This window comes from Leucoraja erinacea, chromosome 1 (genome assembly GCF_028641065.1).
Source record: "Leucoraja erinacea ecotype New England chromosome 1, Leri_hhj_1, whole genome shotgun sequence".
Classification (NCBI taxonomy): domain Eukaryota; kingdom Metazoa; phylum Chordata; class Chondrichthyes; order Rajiformes; family Rajidae; genus Leucoraja; species Leucoraja erinaceus.
In genome coordinates this window covers 165,386,773-165,407,637 of record NC_073377.1, presented here as the reverse complement: position 1 = coordinate 165,407,637, position 20,865 = coordinate 165,386,773, and the positions used below count along the sequence as shown (strand labels likewise).

General features: G+C 43.8%; 1 protein-coding gene across 1 annotated transcript in view; it reads right to left on the bottom strand.

Annotated features, from left to right (window-relative positions):
• The window catches only part of fat4 (FAT atypical cadherin 4), a 366,482-nt gene that overhangs the window by 76,620 nt on the left and 268,997 nt on the right, over positions 1 to 20,865 (bottom strand). The window contains exon 8 of the mRNA XM_055647477.1: positions 8,655 to 8,835. Within this exon, the coding sequence (XP_055503452.1) occupies positions 8,655 to 8,835 (181 nt within the window). The remainder of the gene's footprint in view (positions 1 to 8,654; positions 8,836 to 20,865) is intronic.

Below are 20,865 nucleotides of genomic sequence, written 5' to 3'. Positions count from 1 at the left end.
TTTCTAATGTGAGTACACCCGGAGGCTGCAGCGAATCGTCCGATCAGCTGAGAAGGTTATTGGCTGCAACCTTTCCCTCCATTGATGAACTGTACACTGCAAGGGCCAGGAAGTGAGCGGGCAAGATCATCTCTGACCCCTCTCACCCTGACCACAAACTCTTTGAATCACTTCCCTCTGGAAGGCGACTCCGGACTGTCAAAGCTGCCACAGCCAGACATAAAAACAGTTTTTATCCACGAGTAGTTGCTCTACTGCACAGTCAAAAATCTGTAGCTTCCCTTTGACCTGGTATTTTGTTGGTTCACATGCTTGATCAATGGTGTTTTATCATTAATGTTTTATTATTATTATTAATGTTTAGTATTCGTTACTGTCACTGTATGTCATGTTGTTACTTGTGGGCGGAGCACCAAGGCAAATTCCTTGTATGTGAATACTTGGCCAATAAACCTACTTACCTACTTACTTATAACAGGAAGCAAATCATTGAGTTGATATGCTAATTATATTAATAGTAATATGAAAATTATCTTCCAATAGATGTTGGTGTTGGTAATATAAGGATGACAATCATGTAACAAAACATTCGTGAATTGACAGTATCTTAAATAATCTTTTTATCAGCTTTATTGTAGTATTTCTTCATCTTGCTGATCCTTAGATAATAATAATAATTTTATTTATAGAGCACTTTAAAAACAAACATAGCTGCAACAAAGTGCTGTACATCACTAACCATTGACAAAAAAGTTAATACACACCAAAAATAACAATCAAAAGAAATAGTAGGAAAAGACATGTAAAATAAAGAAACATCAAAAACACCAAAACCAGAAGTAAAGTCTCAGGCATGGTCAAAAGCCAGGGAGTACAAATGTGTTTTAACACAGGATTTGAAGATGGACAGTGAGGGGGCCTGTCTGATGTACAGCGGCAGGGTGTTCCAGAGTGCCGAAGCAGCAACAGAGAAGGCTCTATCCCCTCTGAGCCTCCGACTAGACCTTGGTACCTCCAGGAGCAGCTGACCAGCTGACCTGAGGGACCGGGCAGGAGCGTATGGGTGGAGCAGCTCAGAGAGGTAAGGCGGGGCAAGCCCATTCAGAGATTTAAAAACAAATAACAGTATCTTATAGCAGATGGAGAAAGGTCCAGGGAACGCGTTGGGGTTGGGCAGAGGTTGTGTTAAAATAAAGCTGGAAACCACTTTTTCATCGTTGGCTGGCCTCATAAAAATAAAGGCGGACACATTCCTTGGGTATGTTTTGAATCCTTCAAGGATCACTGGTTTGCCCACTTAGTGCCTGGTCCAACAAGATGCAATGGAGGCTCCATGTAATATTTAAGGAACAGAACCTATGTCGTAAACTTGAAACATTAACTTCTCTTCGAGGAAGTCGTCAACTTGAAACTGCTTCTCTCTTCAAAGAGATTACCCTATCTGTTGAGCATTGTTGGTTTTAATTTCAAGAGCAATCTGCCTATTTCTGGATTCATTTGAATTTAGAAGGATGAGAGGGAATTTTATAGAAACATATAAAATTCTTAACGGATCGGACAGGGTAGATGCAAAAAAAATGGTCCCGATGTTGGGGGAGTCCAGAACCAGGGGTCACAGTTTAAGAATAAGGGGTAGGCCATTTAGGACTGAGATGAGGAAAAATACTTTCACCCAGAAAGCTGTGAATCTGTGGGATTCTTTGTCACAGAAGGCAGTGGAGGCCAATTCACTGGATGTTTTCAAGAGAGTTAGATTTAGCTTTTAATGCCCCTGTCCCACTTAGGAAACCTGAACGGAAACCTCTGGAGACTTTGCGCCCCACGCAAGGTTTCCATGCGGTTCCCGGAGGTTGCAGGTGGTTGCAGGTAGTGGAAGCAGGTAGGGAGACTGACAAAAACCTCCGGGAAGCTCCTGGAACCGCAAGGAAACTTTGGGTGGGGCGCAAAGTCTCCAGAGGTTTCCGTTCAGGTTTCCTAAGTGGGACAGGGGCATAAGGCCAACGGAATCAAGGGATATGTGGAGAAAGCAGGAACGGGGTACTGATTTAGGATTATCAGCCATGATCATATTGAATGGCTCGAAGGGCCGAATGGCCGACTCCTGCACCTATTTTCTATGTTTCTATATTTAGGGCAGGCACACTGGATGGCTAAAGAACCGATTATGGCATCCAGCATAATTCCAATAGAGTTTCAGCACCAAAGATCGAATTATAGGACTTATGCCAAGATTACAACAGAAGTGGACAAATATGAATTTAAGTTCAGGCACATGTATTCAATAAATTATGCATACCATGTGATTTGTTATGAGTACTATGAAAACAGCCATGCATTTCTAAAGACGCAAACACATTATAGTTGGAGAGCCAAGATATACCTAAGAGTCATCAGATTGTCACTGTGTTTTTATTACATAACAACTTGAGTATTATCAGACTCCCATTGAACATGGGAGTTATGAGATGCTGCCTGGGATCTGGTTAATCACAAATTAGATGCAATCAATGCCTTTATTAGAAGACAAACAGAATTAGGAATCACCTGCAGAAAAAGTCAGTACAAGCCTGACATTTACCAAGAAAATGGATCAGAGAGTCTATTTTCATTTGCTATGATATTTGTTATCAATGAAACATCACATGTTTGAATCTTGAGGAAATACTATAAGTTGCACAAATTCTGTGATTTTCAGATGTTTTCTGTTTTTGTTTCAGATTTACAACATCTGCAGGTTTTTTTGAATTTCATTTACTTTTGAATTCTCTGCTACCTTTACTGCATGATTTTTCTTCTGTATCTTTGTAATGGCTGCCTCGCCAACAGTCTGTCTGTCCCTTCCTTCGTTGTTGTTTTAATAGTATGTATGTTTTAGTGTTCCTTAGCTTGTTTTATGTGGGGCATGGGGGAAACTTTTTTTTATTCTCTTACCTTGATGGAGATGCGATTTTTTTCCCGTATCGCGTATCTCCGTCCGCACTGCGGCCTAACATCGAGGAGTTGGTGGCCTTTGCTGGAGATCGACAGGGAGCTCCAACGCGGTAGCGTGCGGGCTTTAACATCGTGGAGCTCGCGGTCTCTGGTTAGAGACCGACTTCGGGAGCTCCAAGCAGCAGGAGCTTTGGCCGCCCCGACACGGGAGCTTCAATCGCCTCGACAAGGGGGCTTCGACCGCCGGTTTCAGGAGCTTCGATCGCCCCAATGGATGGTTCGACTGCCCCGACCGCGGGAAAATATAGAGGAAGAAGATTGGACTTTATTGCCTTCCATTACAGTGAGGAATGTGGGAAATCCGTTGTGGTGAATGTTTGCGTTAACTTTTACGTAGTTATGTGTCTTGCTGCTTTTTATTAGTATGGCTGTATTGTCATTTGCATATCACTGTGCCTTAATTGATGCACGTGGCAAAAAAAGACCTTTGAAACCTTTAATTGACAGAGCTCCTGCAGAGCTCTGACATGAGCAAATAAATCGAATGGGAAGCATTAAGTGTTTGGATACCACTTCCACTAAATCCAATTAGTTCATGAGTACATTGTGGATATTGCATCACGCTCATACAGAATGCCTTCACAGCAGAAACAAGAAACTGCAGATGCTGGCTTATTGAAAAGCAATGGAGTAACTCAGAGGGTCAAGCAGCAACCATGGAGATAATGAATTAGTGATATTCTGTATCGGGACCCTTCCTCAGACTGATTGTATGATAGAGCTGCTGTCTCACAGCATCAGAGTGGGATATATATGTCTTATGCATTTTACATGTGTACATATTAATGACACAGAAAGAAAATGTTATGGTCCTACCGACTCTTAATGCTTTACCAAGAGTCACAGTATCAGAAACGCATACAGCACATACCCACACCCTTTGCCTCACTAAATCAACAACCACCCATTTATTCTCCGCACGATCCTCTCAACTTCACCAATTCCTATCACTGCTCTGCACACTAGTATAGATTTGCACTGGCAATTTAACGCACCAACCTGCACATATGTGAGATCTGGTGAAAACCATAACTCTCAGGAGACACTCACAGAGTCACAGGGACAGTTGGCAAACTCCACAAAGACAAGGACTGGAAGTCAGGATTGAACCCAGATTGCTGGAACTGTGAGGTCAACTGTCCCTCATTAAACCTACTGGCCTTTCTTTTACTCCTTATAGGGCCTGACCCACGAGCATGCGAATACATGCGGTGAGCGCGACCTAAAGTGGTCGTTTGAGCCGCTCGGCCTCACGAGGCCGGTCCCACTTCGATCGCCGGAGCCGTATGGAGTTGTGCGAAGCTGGTCCCGACATCGCGCGGGGCTCCGAAAAACTGATATTGTCCAAAAATCCCACACGGCAACGGCCTGTCGGCCCGCAGCCGCATTGAAGCCGTACGCAGCGTCTGGACAGCGTACGCCTAGCGCGTGGTGTTGTGTGATGATGTCACTGCCCGGCGTGCCGTTACGTGATGACGTAACCGCCCGAAGCCGTGCGACGTCCAAATTCAGTCGGCTCGCCTCCTGCCCAGCTGATTGGTGAGTGTGATGTCGGGACCAGCCCCGCACAACTCCAGACGGCTCCGCGGTTGGAAGTGGGACCCGCAAGGCTGTACAGCTCAAGCGACCATGTTAGGTCACGCTCGTCGCATGCAGTCGCATGCTGGTGGGACAGGCCCTTAAAGCTGCTAGAATTAGAACAATGCAACTGACTCATCCATTATGTAACAGCAACAAAAAAAAAAGATTTGCACATTTTTGACCACGTTTTACTTAAATGAGCAGAAATGAAGTCTCATTGGCTTCAAACCTGAATTTTCAGAAGATGAAGATAAAAGAGGTGCTGAAAAAGGAAGGTGGTGTATATTTCACACTATTCTTTGGCCTAAATCGTTTGGTATTCCATTTGCCAATTTTATTTTTGTGTATGCTTGTGCAATACCCTGGAATACGTCCCGTACATGAGTGGAGGCAGAGGAAATGTATTTGAATTGTATGTTATTCCAATTTTTGGATTTTCTGAATTAATTTTGTGACTAGGACACTCGCAACTCCCAACACCGCAACACCTGTCACAAATGGATTGTTTCATAATCAAAACAGGTCATTGCTATTGCCAATTACAGGGTAATCTAATAGTGGGGATAAGTAATAGTACTTTTGTAATGCATTAGCACAGCAGGGCAAAGAATATTTCAATTTGTTTTTCTCAAAATGCTGTAATTGATCCCAGTCCCCAAGAGGCTCTACTCGATAAGAAATAATGAAAAAAAACACTAAAAACTCACAAGAATTTGTCAATGAGCAATTATTTGGTGACTTGTTTTTGATGCTGATGATGGTGCATAATGAATAATACCCTTATTCAATATTGTTCACCAGCAACAAACTTAATTTCTTTAAAGGAAACATGGGATGCTCTATCAAAGTGAGACTAGGTACGTGAAGAGGACATCTTTAGGTATGGGAAGAGGAAAAAATAGTTAAGACCAATGTTGGACCCTTGAAGACTGAAACAGGTGAATTTATAATGGGGAATAAGGAAATGGGAGACGAGTTGAACAGGTACTTTGGATCCGTCTTCACTAAGGGAGACACAAACAATTTCCCTGATGTACTGGTGGCCAGAGGATCTAGGGTGACGGAGGAACTGAAGGAAATTCACTTTAGTCAGGAAATGGTGCTGCGTAGACTGATGGGACTGACGGCTGATAAATCCCCAGGGCCTGATGGTCTGCATTCCAGGGTACTTAAGGAAGTGGCTCTAGAAATTATGGACGCATTGGTGATCATTTTCCAATGTTCTATAGATTCAGGACCAGTTCCTGCGGATTGGAGGGTAGCTAATGTTATCCCACTTTTTATGAAAGGCGGGAGAGAGAAAACAGGGAATTATAGACCAGTTAGCCTGACATCGGTGGTGGGGAAGATGCTGGAGTCAATTATAAAAGATGAAATAGCGGCACATTTGGATAGCAGTAACAGGATCGGCCCGAGTCGGCATGGATTTACAAAGGAGAAATCATTCTTGACTAATCTTTCGGAACTTTTTGAGGACGTAACTAGGAAAATGGACAAGGGAGAGCCAGTGGATGTGGTGTACCTGGACTTTCAGAAAGCATTTGATAAGGTTCCACATAGGAGATTTGTGGGCAAAATTAGAGCACACGGTATTGGTGGTAGAGTGCTGACATGGATAGAAAATTGGTTGGCAGACAGGAAACAAAGAGTAGGGATTAACGGGTCCCTTTCAGAATGGCAGGCAATGACTAGTGGGGTACCGAATGGCTCGGTGCTGGGACCACAGCTATTTACTATAAAGATTTTGATGAAGGGATTCAAAGTAACATCAGCATATTTGCAGATGACACAAAGCTGGGTGGCAGTGTGAACTGTGAGCAGGATGCTATGAGAATGCAGGGTGACTTGAACAGGTTGGGTGAGTGGGCAGATGCATGGCAGATGAAGTTTAATGTGGATAAATGTGAGGTTGTCCACTTTGGTGGGAAAAACAGGAAGGCAGATTATTATCTGAATTGTGTCAAATTGGGATACGGGGAAGTACAAAGAGATCTGGGGAGTCCTTGTTCATCAGTAAGTATGCAGGTACAGCAGGCAGTGAAGAAGGCTAGTGGCATGTTGTCCTTCATAACACGATGAGTTGAGCATAGGAGCAAAGAGGTTCTTGTGCAGTTGTACAGGGCCCTAGTGAGACCACACCTGGAATATTGTGTGTAGTTTTGGTCACCAAATTTGTTGAAGGACATTCTTGCTATTGAGAGAGTGCAGGGTAGGTTCATGAGATTAATTCCCCGGATGGCGGGACAGTCATATGTTGATAGAATAGAGCGGCTGGGCTTGTACACTCTGGAATTTAGAAGGATGAGAGGGGATCTTATTGAAACATATAAGGGTTTGGACACGCTGGAGGCAGGAAACATGTTCCCAATGTTGGGGGAATCCAGGACCAGGGGCCACAGTTTAAGAATAAGGGGTAAGCCATTTAGAACGGAGACGAGGAAAAATCCTTTCATCTAGAGAGTTGTGAATCTGTGGAATTCTCTGCCTCAGAAGGCAGTGGAGGCCAATTTTCTGGATGCTTTCAAGAGAGAGTTAGATAAGCCTCTTAAAGATAGCAGAGTTAGGGGATATGGGGAGAAGGCAGGAATTGGGTACTGATTGTGGATGATCAGCCATGATCACAGTGAATGGTGGTGCTGGCTCAAAGGGCTGAATGGCCTGCTCCTGCACCTATTGTCTATTGAGACACAGAAAATGATGCAACTAAATTTTACTTTTATGTACCTGTTGTGAATCTCTCAATTTATGAGCTTATTTAATTTACACCACTAAAGGAAATGATTAATTGAGAATATATTGTATTCCATCTGTTGAGTGAAGTGGACAATGTGACAGCACCACTGAACAATATCTTTGCGCAGGTTACACAAAAAATGGAGAAACTCAGCGGGTGCAGCAGCATCTATGGAGCGAGGAAATAGGCAACGTTTCGGGCCGAAACCATTCTTCAGACTGATCGGGGGCGGGGGTGGGTGGGGACAAGAAAGGGAAAAGGAGGAGTAGCCAGAAGGCTGGGGGATGGGAGGAGACAGCAGGGGGGCTGAGGAAGGGGAGGAGACGGCAAGGACTAACATTCATTAAATATCATTGCGCATGTTTGAATAAATTTAAAATTAGGTAACATAAAAGATAATTTTTGGTCTGTCAAGACAAATCAGCCATAGAGCATATTCTGGACATTACACCAGAAGCTGGCATGCACAGAGTACATTTTATATTAAAATGTAACGCTATATGAGTGTTCCTAAAAAAGCTTTGCTACATGAAAGTTAAAAAAACACCCAAGATAATGTCTTGGCCCAACATTGCAGGTAGCAGACTTGTGATCATTGGATCCGTAAGGGCCTGTCCCACCAGCATGCGATTGCATGCGTCTAGTGCGACCAAATGTGGTGGCTTGAGGCGTACGGCCTCGCGGGGCCGGTCCCACTTCCAACCGCGGAGCTGTCTGGAGTTGTGCGAGGCTGGTCCCGACATCATACTCACCAATCAGTTGGGCAGGAGGCGGGCCGACTGAATTTGGGCGTCGGGCGGTTACGTCATCACGCAACGGTACGCCGGTCGTTGACATCATCGTGCAACGCCACGCGCTAGGCGTACGCCGTCAAGACGCTACGTAAGGCGTCAAGACGCTGCTATATACGCCCGTTGAGGCGCTGCGTATGCCCGTCGAGGCGCTGCGTATGCCCGTTGAGGCGCTGTGTACGGCCTCAATGCGCCTGCGGGCCGACAGGCCGTTGTTGCGCGGGATTTTCGGACAGTGCAAGATTTTTGGAGCCCCGCGCGATGTTGGGACCAGCTCCGCGCAACTCCATACGCCTCCGTCGATCGAAGTGGGACCGGCCCTGCGAGGCCGTAGGCCTCAAGCCACCACGATTGGTCGCGCTAGACGCATGCAGTCGCATGCTGGTGGGACAGGCCCTTCAAGGGAAATCTTTTACCTGAACAGGATTGATGATGTGATCTGATTTTAAGGTTGATGAATGCAATATATATCCATGAGTTTGAGTTATATCTGTAACGTCCCACTACAGAGAAACGAAAAGTAAACAAAGGAAAAATATACGTCATAAAGTCCTTACCTGACAACTGCATTCAAGCCGTCATCAACATCAGTGGCGTTGACAAGCAAAACATCGGTCCCTGTTGCAGCGTTCTCGGGGATGGTGGCATGGTAGGTTTTAAAAGCAAATGTTGGAAGATTGTCGTTGATGTCATCGACAATCAATGTGATGGTGCTTGTGCCAGTGAGCACTGGAGACCCTGCATAAAGGGAGTATATAGAGTGAGAAGGGGAACCCGAGATACAATACATAGATAGGTGCAACAGCCAGACATTTGCAACTCTCACCCAAGTCAGACATAATCCTTGGAAAGAAAAACAAAAATCCACTACTGAAATATATTATGGTAATTCAACTTGGAATGTAATAGTCTGAGGAAAGTAGTCACAAAGAGAAGCTTAAATTTAAAACAATATTATTTTTTTTTAAACAAAACTGCAGTGATGTGCTGTTTAATGTTCTGTCTCTTCATCTCAAGTTAGATGATATGGCCTGTACGCAAATCATCAGACCACATTGATGGAAGGAATTTAAATTGCTTTACATTTCCATTCCTTAAATATTTTCCAGCGACCTCAGTTTTAGAATAGATTTATATATAACAAAAGAAACATCATTCAAAATATTTCCCTGTAGATTATTGAAATCTATCATTTAGATCCACAATGATTCAATAAGCATCTTATTTTACCTGCTGACATTATAATAATATTTCTGTTTAGTAATGATTTGTCATATTTGTCGTTTTCATTTAATAATATATCCTGCCACACTGCCAGTCATTTCAGTTATTCCTAGCATACGCTACATAAAATATGCTGCACCACAACTATCCACAAATTTTAATAGATGTTTGCATATGAAATATTAAACATTAAATTAAGAATCATTCATGATAATATCGATGAGTATTTTTTTCACTTCATTAATGAAAAAGTCAGCATAAAACAAGTGCAGAATAAAAGACACCCCAATGCCACCTCAAAGACTGCTCTACAAATACAAATATAATTTTGTAACCTGGAGCAGAAAAGGATCGAGGACCTTACTTTAAGACTGAAAAAGTGAGAAAACAAGTGCTTTAAATTCCAGGGAGGACAGGTGCAGAGATCAGAAAGAATACCTTTAATAGGGTAAAGAACAAAGTTGTCACAGGAGCAATTATATTCAAAACCGGCATTTTGGAGACAGAAATAAAACCAGAAAAAAACTGAAATGGCAATGGACAATCACGCCCACGGGGGGAGAGGGTGAATAGTGGAGAGGTAACCTGAGAAGTTGAATTCAACGTTAAGTCTCGAGGGCTTCCAGACACCAGGTGGAAGATAAGGTGCTATTCCCCGAGTTTATGCTGGGTGTGGCGTCAGCTGATACACAGCAGCTACGAAGGCTGGCATGTGACGTCATGGGCTAGGGGGAGTGTCCTGCTACATAAGCTTATCTCACCTTGAGATCTACCCAGTCAACAGGTAGCTGAGCTCAAGTCAACACCCTCGCTCAGCTACAGCAGCAATGACAATTACATTAGTGGACCAAACCTACAAGTAACACCTGAATACAACTACTGTTTGAACCTGCCTGACGTCGGGCCTTTTCATGACCATGTTTGGTATCGCTACATGGGCATCATTCCAGCTACGTAGAAGGGTGATAGTTGAGTTGACCAAGTGGGAATGGGACCGAAATTAAACTGACGGGTGAGAGGTAGCTCAGAGTTTCCCGTAGAAAATTGAACAGTTCTGCAAAACATTTTGCCCAATCTGTATTTAGTTTATTCAGTGTAGAGGAGACCACATGGTGAGCTCCAACTTATATACATTGAATTGGAAATAGTGACCCAATTCAATGGAGACCCTGGATTGTCATAACTGCATGGTAGAGTGGTGTTGGAAGTGGATCCGTTGTAGGGGTAAACTAGTCAGGGAGTTGTAGAGAGAATGGGCCCTTCAGAATGCTGAAAATGAAAGGGGAAATGTTTGTTAGTGAAGTGTAAATGGAGGTGTTGGACATTATGGATGATGACCTGTTGAATAGGCAGGCTGGTGGAAAGGCGGGTGAAAGTAGACGCCCAAAATATATCGAAGATGTGTTTGAATGCTCCATCAATATAGAGAGAAAGCCCAAAACATCAGTCTGCTTCTCTCACAGTGATGCTGCCCGATCCAGTATTCCCTGCTATTGTTTCACACCTGGAAGCTGTTTCAAAAACCAACACATTTAAATAGAGGTGTGGACTTTGTGTTGTTAACTGTTTTTTTGGAAATAACTATTGATTTACTTTGCAGTTTGTATATCGAAAAGTAAAGTTAACTGAAATCAAAGATGGACACAAAACACTGGAGTAAATCGATGGGACAGGCAGCATGACTGGAGAGAAAGAATTGGTGAAGTTTCGGGTCGAGACCCTGTCTGAAGAAGGGACGTCACCCAAGATGGCGGAGCTGCCTTAGCAGCTGCGGCTCGCCTGCAGTCTGTCTGTTTTTTTCTTTTTTTGTTGTTCTTTTGTCCTGTTTTAGTTAATTTTTGGTTTATTAGGTTGTGTATGTGTGTGGGTGGGGGGGAGAAACATGTTTTTGGTCTCTTCCTTCGGGGGGGATGCGACTTCTCTTGTCGTATCCCCCGTCTCCGTCTCCGCCTGCGCCGAGGCCTAATAGCGGAACTGTAGGCATCGGAGCTGGGGCAGCGTTCCAGCGGCAGCGGTTCGACTCCGGAGCTGTGGTGTTCCGATGGCAGCGGCGACCCGACCTCGGAGCTGGGGCAGCGGCAGCGGCAACCCGACCTCGGAGCTGGGGCGGCGTTCCAGCAGCAGCGACCCAACCTCAGAGGATCGGCCGCGGACCCAGTGGACGACATCGTCGGGAGCTCGCAGGTCACAGGTTGGTGACCTGTTCTCCGGAGCTCCCGCTGGACTGGAGGGCGGCAGCTGCTGCAGCTTCGACTACCCCGGGCCTTGGAGTTTGAACCGGCCCGTTCGTGGAGCTCGGATTCAGCCGCGGGACTGACATTACTTACCATCGCCCGGCGAGGTCACAACATCTGAAGCCTGGATCGCCTCGGCTCAGAGGGAGAACAAGGAGGGATGAGACAAAGACTTAAGACTTTTGCCTTTCATCACAGTGAGGAGGTGCATGGTGAACTCACTGTGGTGGATGTTAAATTTGTGTTTATTGTGTGTTTTTGTCATTTTTACTATATGTAGGACCGCAAGGCAACAAAATTTCCTTCAGACCACAAGGTCTGAATGACAATAAAGGCTACTTTGACTTTGACTCTCCTGAGATGCTGCCTGTCCCACTGAGTTACTCCAGCACTTTGCGTCAATCTTCGATTTAATCAAGTATCTGCAGTTCCTTCCTACAAAGTTCACTGAAATGTTCACTATGAAAACCTGTATTTAATCATTGATGTTACATGTATTTATCTTCACATAATTACTAATTAGATTATAAAAGCACTTGTGGCTGCAGATATCACAGCCTCTTGACAGCAGGTGAAAGAAAAAACAACCTGGCAATATATAAATCTTAAAATATATTGAAACGCTCCTGGCAACAGGAAAAAACTAGACCTATGTATGTTTTGAAGTTAACTTACTACACTCAACACAGCTCACACTTCTTCCAGCAATTCACAAAGTGAGCAGGTCTGTCCTTGATTTAGATTATGGGTTATTACAAGAGTATACAGTATATACCCAAGGAAATGGACAATCTTTTCACTGCATCTGGCGATGGCCTTAAACATACTGAGCCCAGATATGCTGGGCGCTGGGCCAATAATGCTTTTGCAGTTTCAGTTGTGGGAATAACCACCATCTTGTTCAAAGCTACAAGTCCATTCCAAACACGAGCTGTTCACAGAGTTGCGAATGCCTAGCAGACTTCATTCTGTTTGCCCTTCGATTTAAGTTTATTGATGTCTGAACAAAGGCTCCTAACGCTGACAGGTTTGGTTAATATCACCAAGGAAAAGGTCCAACATCTACCATTGTATAGTTACCAATGTCTGCTGTTATTCCTTTTATTTCTTGAAGATTAATGTTCTTGTATTTCACAGGCAGCTCCCACTTATCTTTTTGATTGACACTTACTATTTGAATTGACAATTACTCATGTTGAATCTTTAGATGGTTCTCAGACTATTCACCTAGATAATTTCAGGCTCATCTGATTCTGCCACACATGTTCATTGCGATCTTTATGTGTACACTGGGATATTCCACAACATTGAGGTAGAATGGATGAAATGCAAGTTTTCCCCAGCCAATATTGAGTCCAATGCAGTGTACATGCACAATAATATCTGTTCCAGTCAGCTTGTCAGTGCCAAGGTTAATTGCAATTTGTTCGCAGGATCTTAACAATATATTTACATACTTGACCACTGCCCCTCTTGTGCCCAAGTGTTCAAGCAGTATGTCAACTGGCCACCGAAGGCCGAATGCAACATAGCAGGGCTTCTGAGTTAGTAGAGGTGATACTAACCGAGGATTACTGATGATTCAGGGACACTATCAGTCAGCATCTGACCGTTTTGCAAAGTAGTAAAGAAGGAGCAGTTCTTCCAAAGTCCCACAGTACCTGTGGGCAAGGGCGGAAAACCAGGGGGGGCCAGAGGGGACACGTCCCCCACATGTTTTGAGAGGTGGGCGACATCCCCGCCAGGTTAACCTGCCTGGGCTTGCGGGAAATACGGCCAGTGCGGAGAAGCAGCGCTATTATCCCGTCAGTGCAGACAGGGCTGTTAGTTAACCCGGTGAGACAGGCAGTTGAGCTGCATTTAGCGCTGGATTGAGTCTCCGAAGCCTCGTGCGCGTGCGGACGCCAAACAATTGTGTCCCCCGTCCCCTCCATGGTTTGATAGTGAGTTCCGCTCTTGCCTGTGGGCTTGGTCCTTACACATTGTACTCAGTTCTGCAGTACTGTCCAAAGTTGAGAATAACACCCTGCAAATTAGCTGCAACTCCAATAGAGCAACACTATTTGCCATTACTCATTGCCGCATCTCTGAGGATATAACATGGTCATCACACGCCTCAGCACTGGTGAGTAAGGCAAGGCAGCGCCTTTACCACCTTAGGCAATTGAGGAAATTCAGAGTGTCTCCAAGGATTCTCCAGTGTTTCTACGCAGTGGTGGTGGAAAGCATCTTGTCCGGGAACATTACCATCTGGTTCGGGAATTGCTCTGCCAAGGACAAGAAGGCTCTGCAGAGTAGTGCGTTCGGCCGAATGCACTATGGGAACTTCACTCACCCCCCTGCAGGAACTATACAACAGGAGGTGCAACTCCAGAGCAAACAAAATCATGAGAGACCTCTTCCACCCCTGCAACGGACTGTTCCAGCCGCTACGGTCAGGCAAACGCCTCCGTTGTCATGCAGTGAGAACGGAGAGGTTGAGAAGGAGTTTCTTCCCAGAGGCAATTCGGACTGTAAACGCCTTTCTCACCAGGGACTAACTCTACAGAACGTTTTTCCTTCTATTATTTATTATGTAAAAGAATATGTGTGTTATGATTGTGTTTATAATTTGTTTGGTTGTTTTGTTGTTTGTCTTTTGCACAAAAGTCCGCGAGCATTGCCACTTTCATTTCACTGCACATCTCGTATGTGTATGTGACAAATAAACTTGACTTGACTTGACTTGACTTACTCTTAAGGATTTTTCACATGCACAGCATGATCGAGAGAGGTTTCTATTAACTGCTGCTGGAACGATGTGGTGTGGAACGTAATTAAAATATAAACAATGACTAACAGAATGAGTATAGGGACAGGGAGGCACTTCTTTGTTAAACAACATTGTAATTTTTGATGAGTTTTTGTTAGGCACTTCTTTGTTAAACAACATTGTAATTTTTGATGAGTTTTTGTTAGGAGGGGCTGGGAAATTCTGTTCCATTGAAAGAGAGTCGCAGACAATCTAGGTGAGTGGTTATTGTCATTAGATGGCCCCATAGCAGAAGCATCCACGTCACGGGGATGGAAACTGGAAGAATCCTGAGCTAATTCTGCTACCACCATTGCTCTATTGCGACAAGTGATGGCTCCCACTGATTGTTGCCGAAAGTTTGCGTCCTTTTCAGGATGGACGATGACAGCGAAGTCAACATTTGGAACATGGAAGATGGGCACGAAAGAAGAAGAGGAACGTCATGAGATGTAGAGAAGCATGATTACAGCCATAGTTATACCTGCACTAGAATTACAGAGGCACTTCTCACTGAAACCAATTTTTACCAATCAGGTGTATTGATGTAATTACTCTTGGTACTTATTCACCTGAACACTAAAGGGCCTGTCCCACTTACGTGTCCTTGGCACGCAAATTACGCGACCTCGTGGTCGCGTTGAGCCGCGACGGTCCCGCGAAGGTCGCGCGCGATTACATGCGTACGCACAGCCGTCTGGAGCGCGTGACGTCATTTGAAGATGGACACAAAGCTGGAGTAACTCAGCGGAACCGGCAGCATCTCTGGAGAGAAGCAATGGGTGATGTTTCGTGTCGAGACTCTTCTTCAGTCTGAAAAGAAGGGTCTTGACCTGAAACGTCAACCATTGCTTCTCTCCAGAGATGCTGCCGGTCCCGCTGAGCTACTCCAGCATTTTGTGTCTATCTTCAATTTTCTTGGCCCCGCTCTGGGAGTAGAAGTAGGGGCGGATCCGGACCGCAAAGGCCGTGAGCCCCAGGCCGAGTTCGGCGATCGTTTGCCCGCTTCTGCTGCTGTTGGAGGTGAGACGTTGCGTCGCGCCAGGGTCTTGGGCCTGTCCCACTTTGGCCGTCAGTTCCGCGACAGGCCGTTGGCGCGCGAAGATTTAATTCGCTACAAATTTCGCAACCCCGCACGGTGTCGCGCACAACTACATACCCTTCCGCGCTTCCTAGTGGGACCGGCCCCGTGCGGCCACACGATGCCCGTGCGCCTCAACGCGACCACAAAGTCACGTAATTTACGTGCCAAGGACACGTAAGTGGGACAGGCCCTTAATTGTAATATCCAGAAACTACAAAAACAGACCCAAAGTGCTAGAGAAACTCAGCGGTCAGGCAGCCTATCTGCAGAACAAGGATAGGTAACGTTTCGGGTCGGGACCCTTCTTCAGACTCAATGGTAGAATAGGTGAATATAGGTACAATGTATTCTAACTGCGTAGCAGGATAGCAGATATACAAACAATACAGGCATAAAGTTGATGCAACATTTGTAGGTCCAATTTGTAACTGCCTGACTGCTCTCTAAGGACACGAGCCATGGAAGAGTCCATGATAAGATGCCAGGTATCTTTGGTGGCCAGTGAGAGGAAAATAAATATATTTTAAATGTTCTTGTGGAGCGTGAGGGGCAGAGATATTTAAGAAAGTTGCATTCAAATACACCTCCATAATTCTGCTGAGGGATACTGCAGTTTAGGTAGGGTTGGCCCACCAATGATATCTTCATATGAAAGAGCAAATTGTAAAAGACCAATAAGACTTGGAAGATTGTGCTGAGATCATCGTTCAGGTTTAAGGGTTAATTTAATCAGGTTTTTCAGATCAAGCTCAATTATTTGCTTATTGCCTTGTCGGATCCTGGATTTATCCAATTTGGGCCAAAATGTATCCAATTTGCACCCAGGTCTGATCAACCTGCGGTGGGCCTGCCTCGACTGAGGGTGTCTTGTGATGAAAGGCCGACACATCCAGTGACGTTGAGGTACACAACTGAAGATGTGTCTGATTGGTAGCAAATTCACCTAGAGGTCATCCCCAAGAATGTCAATTGTAGTGAAATCTTAGGGATTGTTGCATCCAGTCCTACAAATAAATCGTTGTAACAATATTAGAAGCAAATAGTGATTTATTTTTGTGTGGAATTGTTGCCTCTAATCATGGAAAATTAAGCGCACAAGGAGACCATTTGTCCCAAGGTGTAATATTGCCAACCGCTTGATAAAGTTCCCCAATGAAAAGCACGCCCCCCCTTGACAAAGTTGTCCATTCAGATATTTTTCTCATCGTGCTTTTGCCAATGTTTTATCTTGAACCTTTTGTCCAGGTCACCAATGAAAGATATTGAAAGTGCTTCCACATCCACTCAGGCAAGATATTCCTGATCACAGCAATCTGCTGCATAAACTATTACTTTGTGCCACTTTTTGCTCCTGCTGTTAATGCCTTTAATCTATATCCTATAGTTACCTGTTTAAGAAGGAACTGCAGATACTGGAAAATCGAAGGTAGACAAAAGTGCTGGAGAAACTCAGTGGGTGCAGCAGCATCTGTGGAGCGAAGGAAATGGGCAACGTTTCGGGCCGAATGGCCTACTCCTGCACCTATTTTCTATGTTTCTATGTTTCTGTGAGTGAAGGAAATAGGCAACGTTTCGGGCCGAAAACCTGAAAGAAATTGGCCGAAATCCGAAGGAAATAGGCAACGTTTCGGGCCCAAAACCCGAAAGAAATTGGCCGAATGCCGAAGGAAATAGGCAACGTTTCGGGCCGAAACCCGGAAGGGTTTCGGCCCGAAACGTTGCCTATTTCCTTCGCTCCATAGATGCTGCTGCACCCGCTGAGTTTCTCCAGCACTTTTGTCTACCCCTTATAGTTACCTACTCCTTTAGCACAGGGAATGGTTTTCAGTTATCAAATCATTTATGCTTTGTAACAACAACACTAAATCTCTACTTAAATTCCTTCGCAGATTAGAAAGCCCGGATCTCTTGTCTCTCCATGTACCTTTCCAGTAAATCTCCTACATTAAATCTTCCTCGATTGAGGCACCATGAAATGCCATAATAGTCCAGTTGAGATCCAATTAATGTTTTATGCAGGTTTATATTATAAAGGATATTTTTTTTTTCTACAGTGCCTATTGCCTCTGATGGTAAAAACCAATGGACATATGAATGTGCAATGTTAACTACAGATGCTACGGGATTTAAATTCTCTTAATTAAATAAGCAGACATAAGTGTCGGCACGGAGACAATGAAATGCTTTGCGGCAAGATCTGGCTCACAAATCCCCTGCATTACTTCATCTAGCTCATATGTATCTCTTAGAAGTATGTGTGTGTGTGTGAATGATGTTAAATTACCCTCCGCAAAGACCTTACGGGTCCCTCAGATGTAACAGACCATTACAATGAAGTACGATAAAAATTAACCTGGGCCATTTGGATCGAACAAGGCATTGCAGAGATGAGGTGAGAATGCCTGCTCCTTCCATACAGGCAGTATGTAATCAGTAATTATATCGATAAGCCCAAGTACAGTCCATAAATTCACAAGTTATAGAAGTTGAATTAGGCCATTCGGCCCATCGAATCTACTCTGCCATTCAATCATGGCTGATCTCTGCCTCCTAATCCAATTTTCCTGCCTTCTCCTCATAACCCTTGACACCCATTCAAATCAAGAATTTGTTTATCATTCCCTTAAAAATATCCACTGACTTGGCCTCCACAACCCTCTAATGCAACAAGTTCTACAAATTAATTAACCCTCTGACTAAAGAAGTTCCTCCTTAACTTCTTTCTCAAAGAGCGCCCTTTAATTCTGAGGCTGTGACCACTGGTCCTTGACTCTCCCACCAGTGGAAACATCCTTTCCACATCCACTCTATCTGTGGCGTTCATAAAAGTGAAACCATTGGAGGGGAAAATCTTCTAGTCGTCCAAGTCATAAGTAAGGTGGTTGCGATTGTTGGAGGCCTGGGCCACAGGAGGTCATTGTAGTAGTGTCCTGGAAATAATTGCATCCATCATAAAGACAGAAATGGGGATCTTGTCTGAGGATAGTAGAGTTTTAATTGCATTTTCTGTTCTTCAGATAATGAAGTACTCCATGTCTGCATGCAGCAAGAGCAAGCAACTTTCAAGGTTGAGCGGCAAGCATATTTGCGTCTCTATTAAGTCTAACCAGCTCCTCATATTGTTCAACAGTGTTGCACATGCCAAATGCTCCACCTTACGTGTCCAGGTATGATGTAGATAGTGCAGGGACAATATTGATGAGATGTTTATCCAGACCAACCGAGATCAAACAATATGCTTTTTGTACCTGCACCTCACCCCGACTCCCTACAGCTGAACCATTAACACGGCACAAGTAGTATGCCGAAGAGAAAGAGATTTGTTGCCAATTTTCAATGTATTTGATTTTTCACTAATCTAGCGATGTGCGATAATTTACCAGTTACTGATCCTAATATGATGGTGTCATGGTCGAGGATTCTGTTCATTTAAAGTTATGTCAGAATTGGCCAGTTGTATCATAATAACCTATAATTTAAGTGTTTCTGAAATTAGAATCAACAGAAATTGCAAGGAGACTTCATGCTTGCATTTATCCAACAAATCACCAGATCTTCTATATGTTGGAGCGTGATTACGGCTGTCATCAGACTCTATTACAGGCATGATAGCATACGATTGCATATACACAGAGGGACAACCTTTGCAGGGTCAAATGTAACCAGGCCCGTTGGCCAACAAAAATCTCTGAATTAAATTTGGCAATGTATAAATCAACCACAATGATGACTATGTGTAACTAACCTCACTCCGGCAATGAATTATACTGAACGTAAGCACTGAAGCCCATCACAAATTTCTGATGTAAGAATTGAATGGATAATTAACAAATAGATACACACACACACACACACACATTTCTGATGTAAGCTTTTTGGGACTTTCCAATTATGTATAGAAAATGTGAAAGGGAAGCATTCAAGAATTGAATGGATAATTTAAAAAATAGAGACACACACACGCGCACACACACACACACGCACACAAACAGACACACACACACACACACACGTACACACACACACACACACACGCACACACACACACACACACACACACACACACACACACACACACACACACACACACACACACACACACACACACACACACACACACACACACACACACACACACACACACACACACACACACACACACACGTTGGCAGCACAAATACTGGATTGAACCAACTTTGGAAATTCCAGAGCTAACCGATCTCCCTGGGAGATAATGCCACAAATTTTCAAAAGCAAATCCTGCTGACTAGCATTTCTCCGACATGAGAATTGTCAGCGTGCTGAAGTGTAGGCACCCCTTAAAAAGCTTGCATTTCACAGAGCATTAGTGATTCCAGCGTAAAGAATTTAAACACACATTGTTTACATTAACAGTTTTTTTTCTAATGTGCTAAATTATGGGGACTACTTAAAAGTTAAAACCAGTGGTGTATGGTTCCAATTAACATTGAACAATATTTATAACAGATGTGTTTGGAAATAAGTCTGCTATTTCTTTCTCGATTATAAACAGAATTCAAAATGGGCATCCATACATGTTGGCATGATAATAGACAATGGATAGTTTCATACTATTCTGAATTCTGATATAGTGGTTAGCTATTCTTTAGCACTGACTTCAGCACCATGGCAACATAACTTTGGCACACAAAAAATAACCCAGCTTGCAACTAGAATTGACTAATTAAGCTCGTCATCTTTTAATTTCTTTAACAAAGCTGTGATTTATGAACTCTCTCATCAAGCCCTTTATTGCGCAGGTTAAAAGCATAACTTCAGAATTTGCTGCCTAGGATATTGATATCTGTGGATGTCCTTTTACTGGGGGGACATCCCAACAAGCATAGAAGGCTGCTTGTGCAATCTTCAATCTATGGGGAATTCAGTTCTGGATATTCCAAGTCATTTTAAATATCTTAACAAAATATTCCCACTTGCTGCTGTTTTTGATTAACAATAAATGCTTTGCACACTATATGGAGATACCTTCATATATATTCAGTTTAGTTTAGTTTATTGTCACGTGTACCGAGGTACAGTGAAAAAGCTTTCTGTTGCGTGCTATTTAGTCAGTGAACAGACGATACATGATTACAATCAAGCTGATTACTATGCACACTGGAAACCTCATTAGACACCCTTGGACTATCTTTAATTGAACTTTATCTTGTACTAAACGTTATTCCCTTTATCGTGTATCTGTACACTGTGGACGGTTTGATTGTAATCATATATTGTCTTTCCGCTGACTGGTTAGCATGCAACAAAAGCTTTTCACTGCACCTCGGGATAGGTGACAATACATTAAACTTGTACTAGATGGGAGGTCACAAATGCACTCTAGCTGGTGACAAGGCGGTTCCGTCATCTGATAACAGCTGGGAAGAAACTGTCCCTGAATCTGGAGGTGGGTG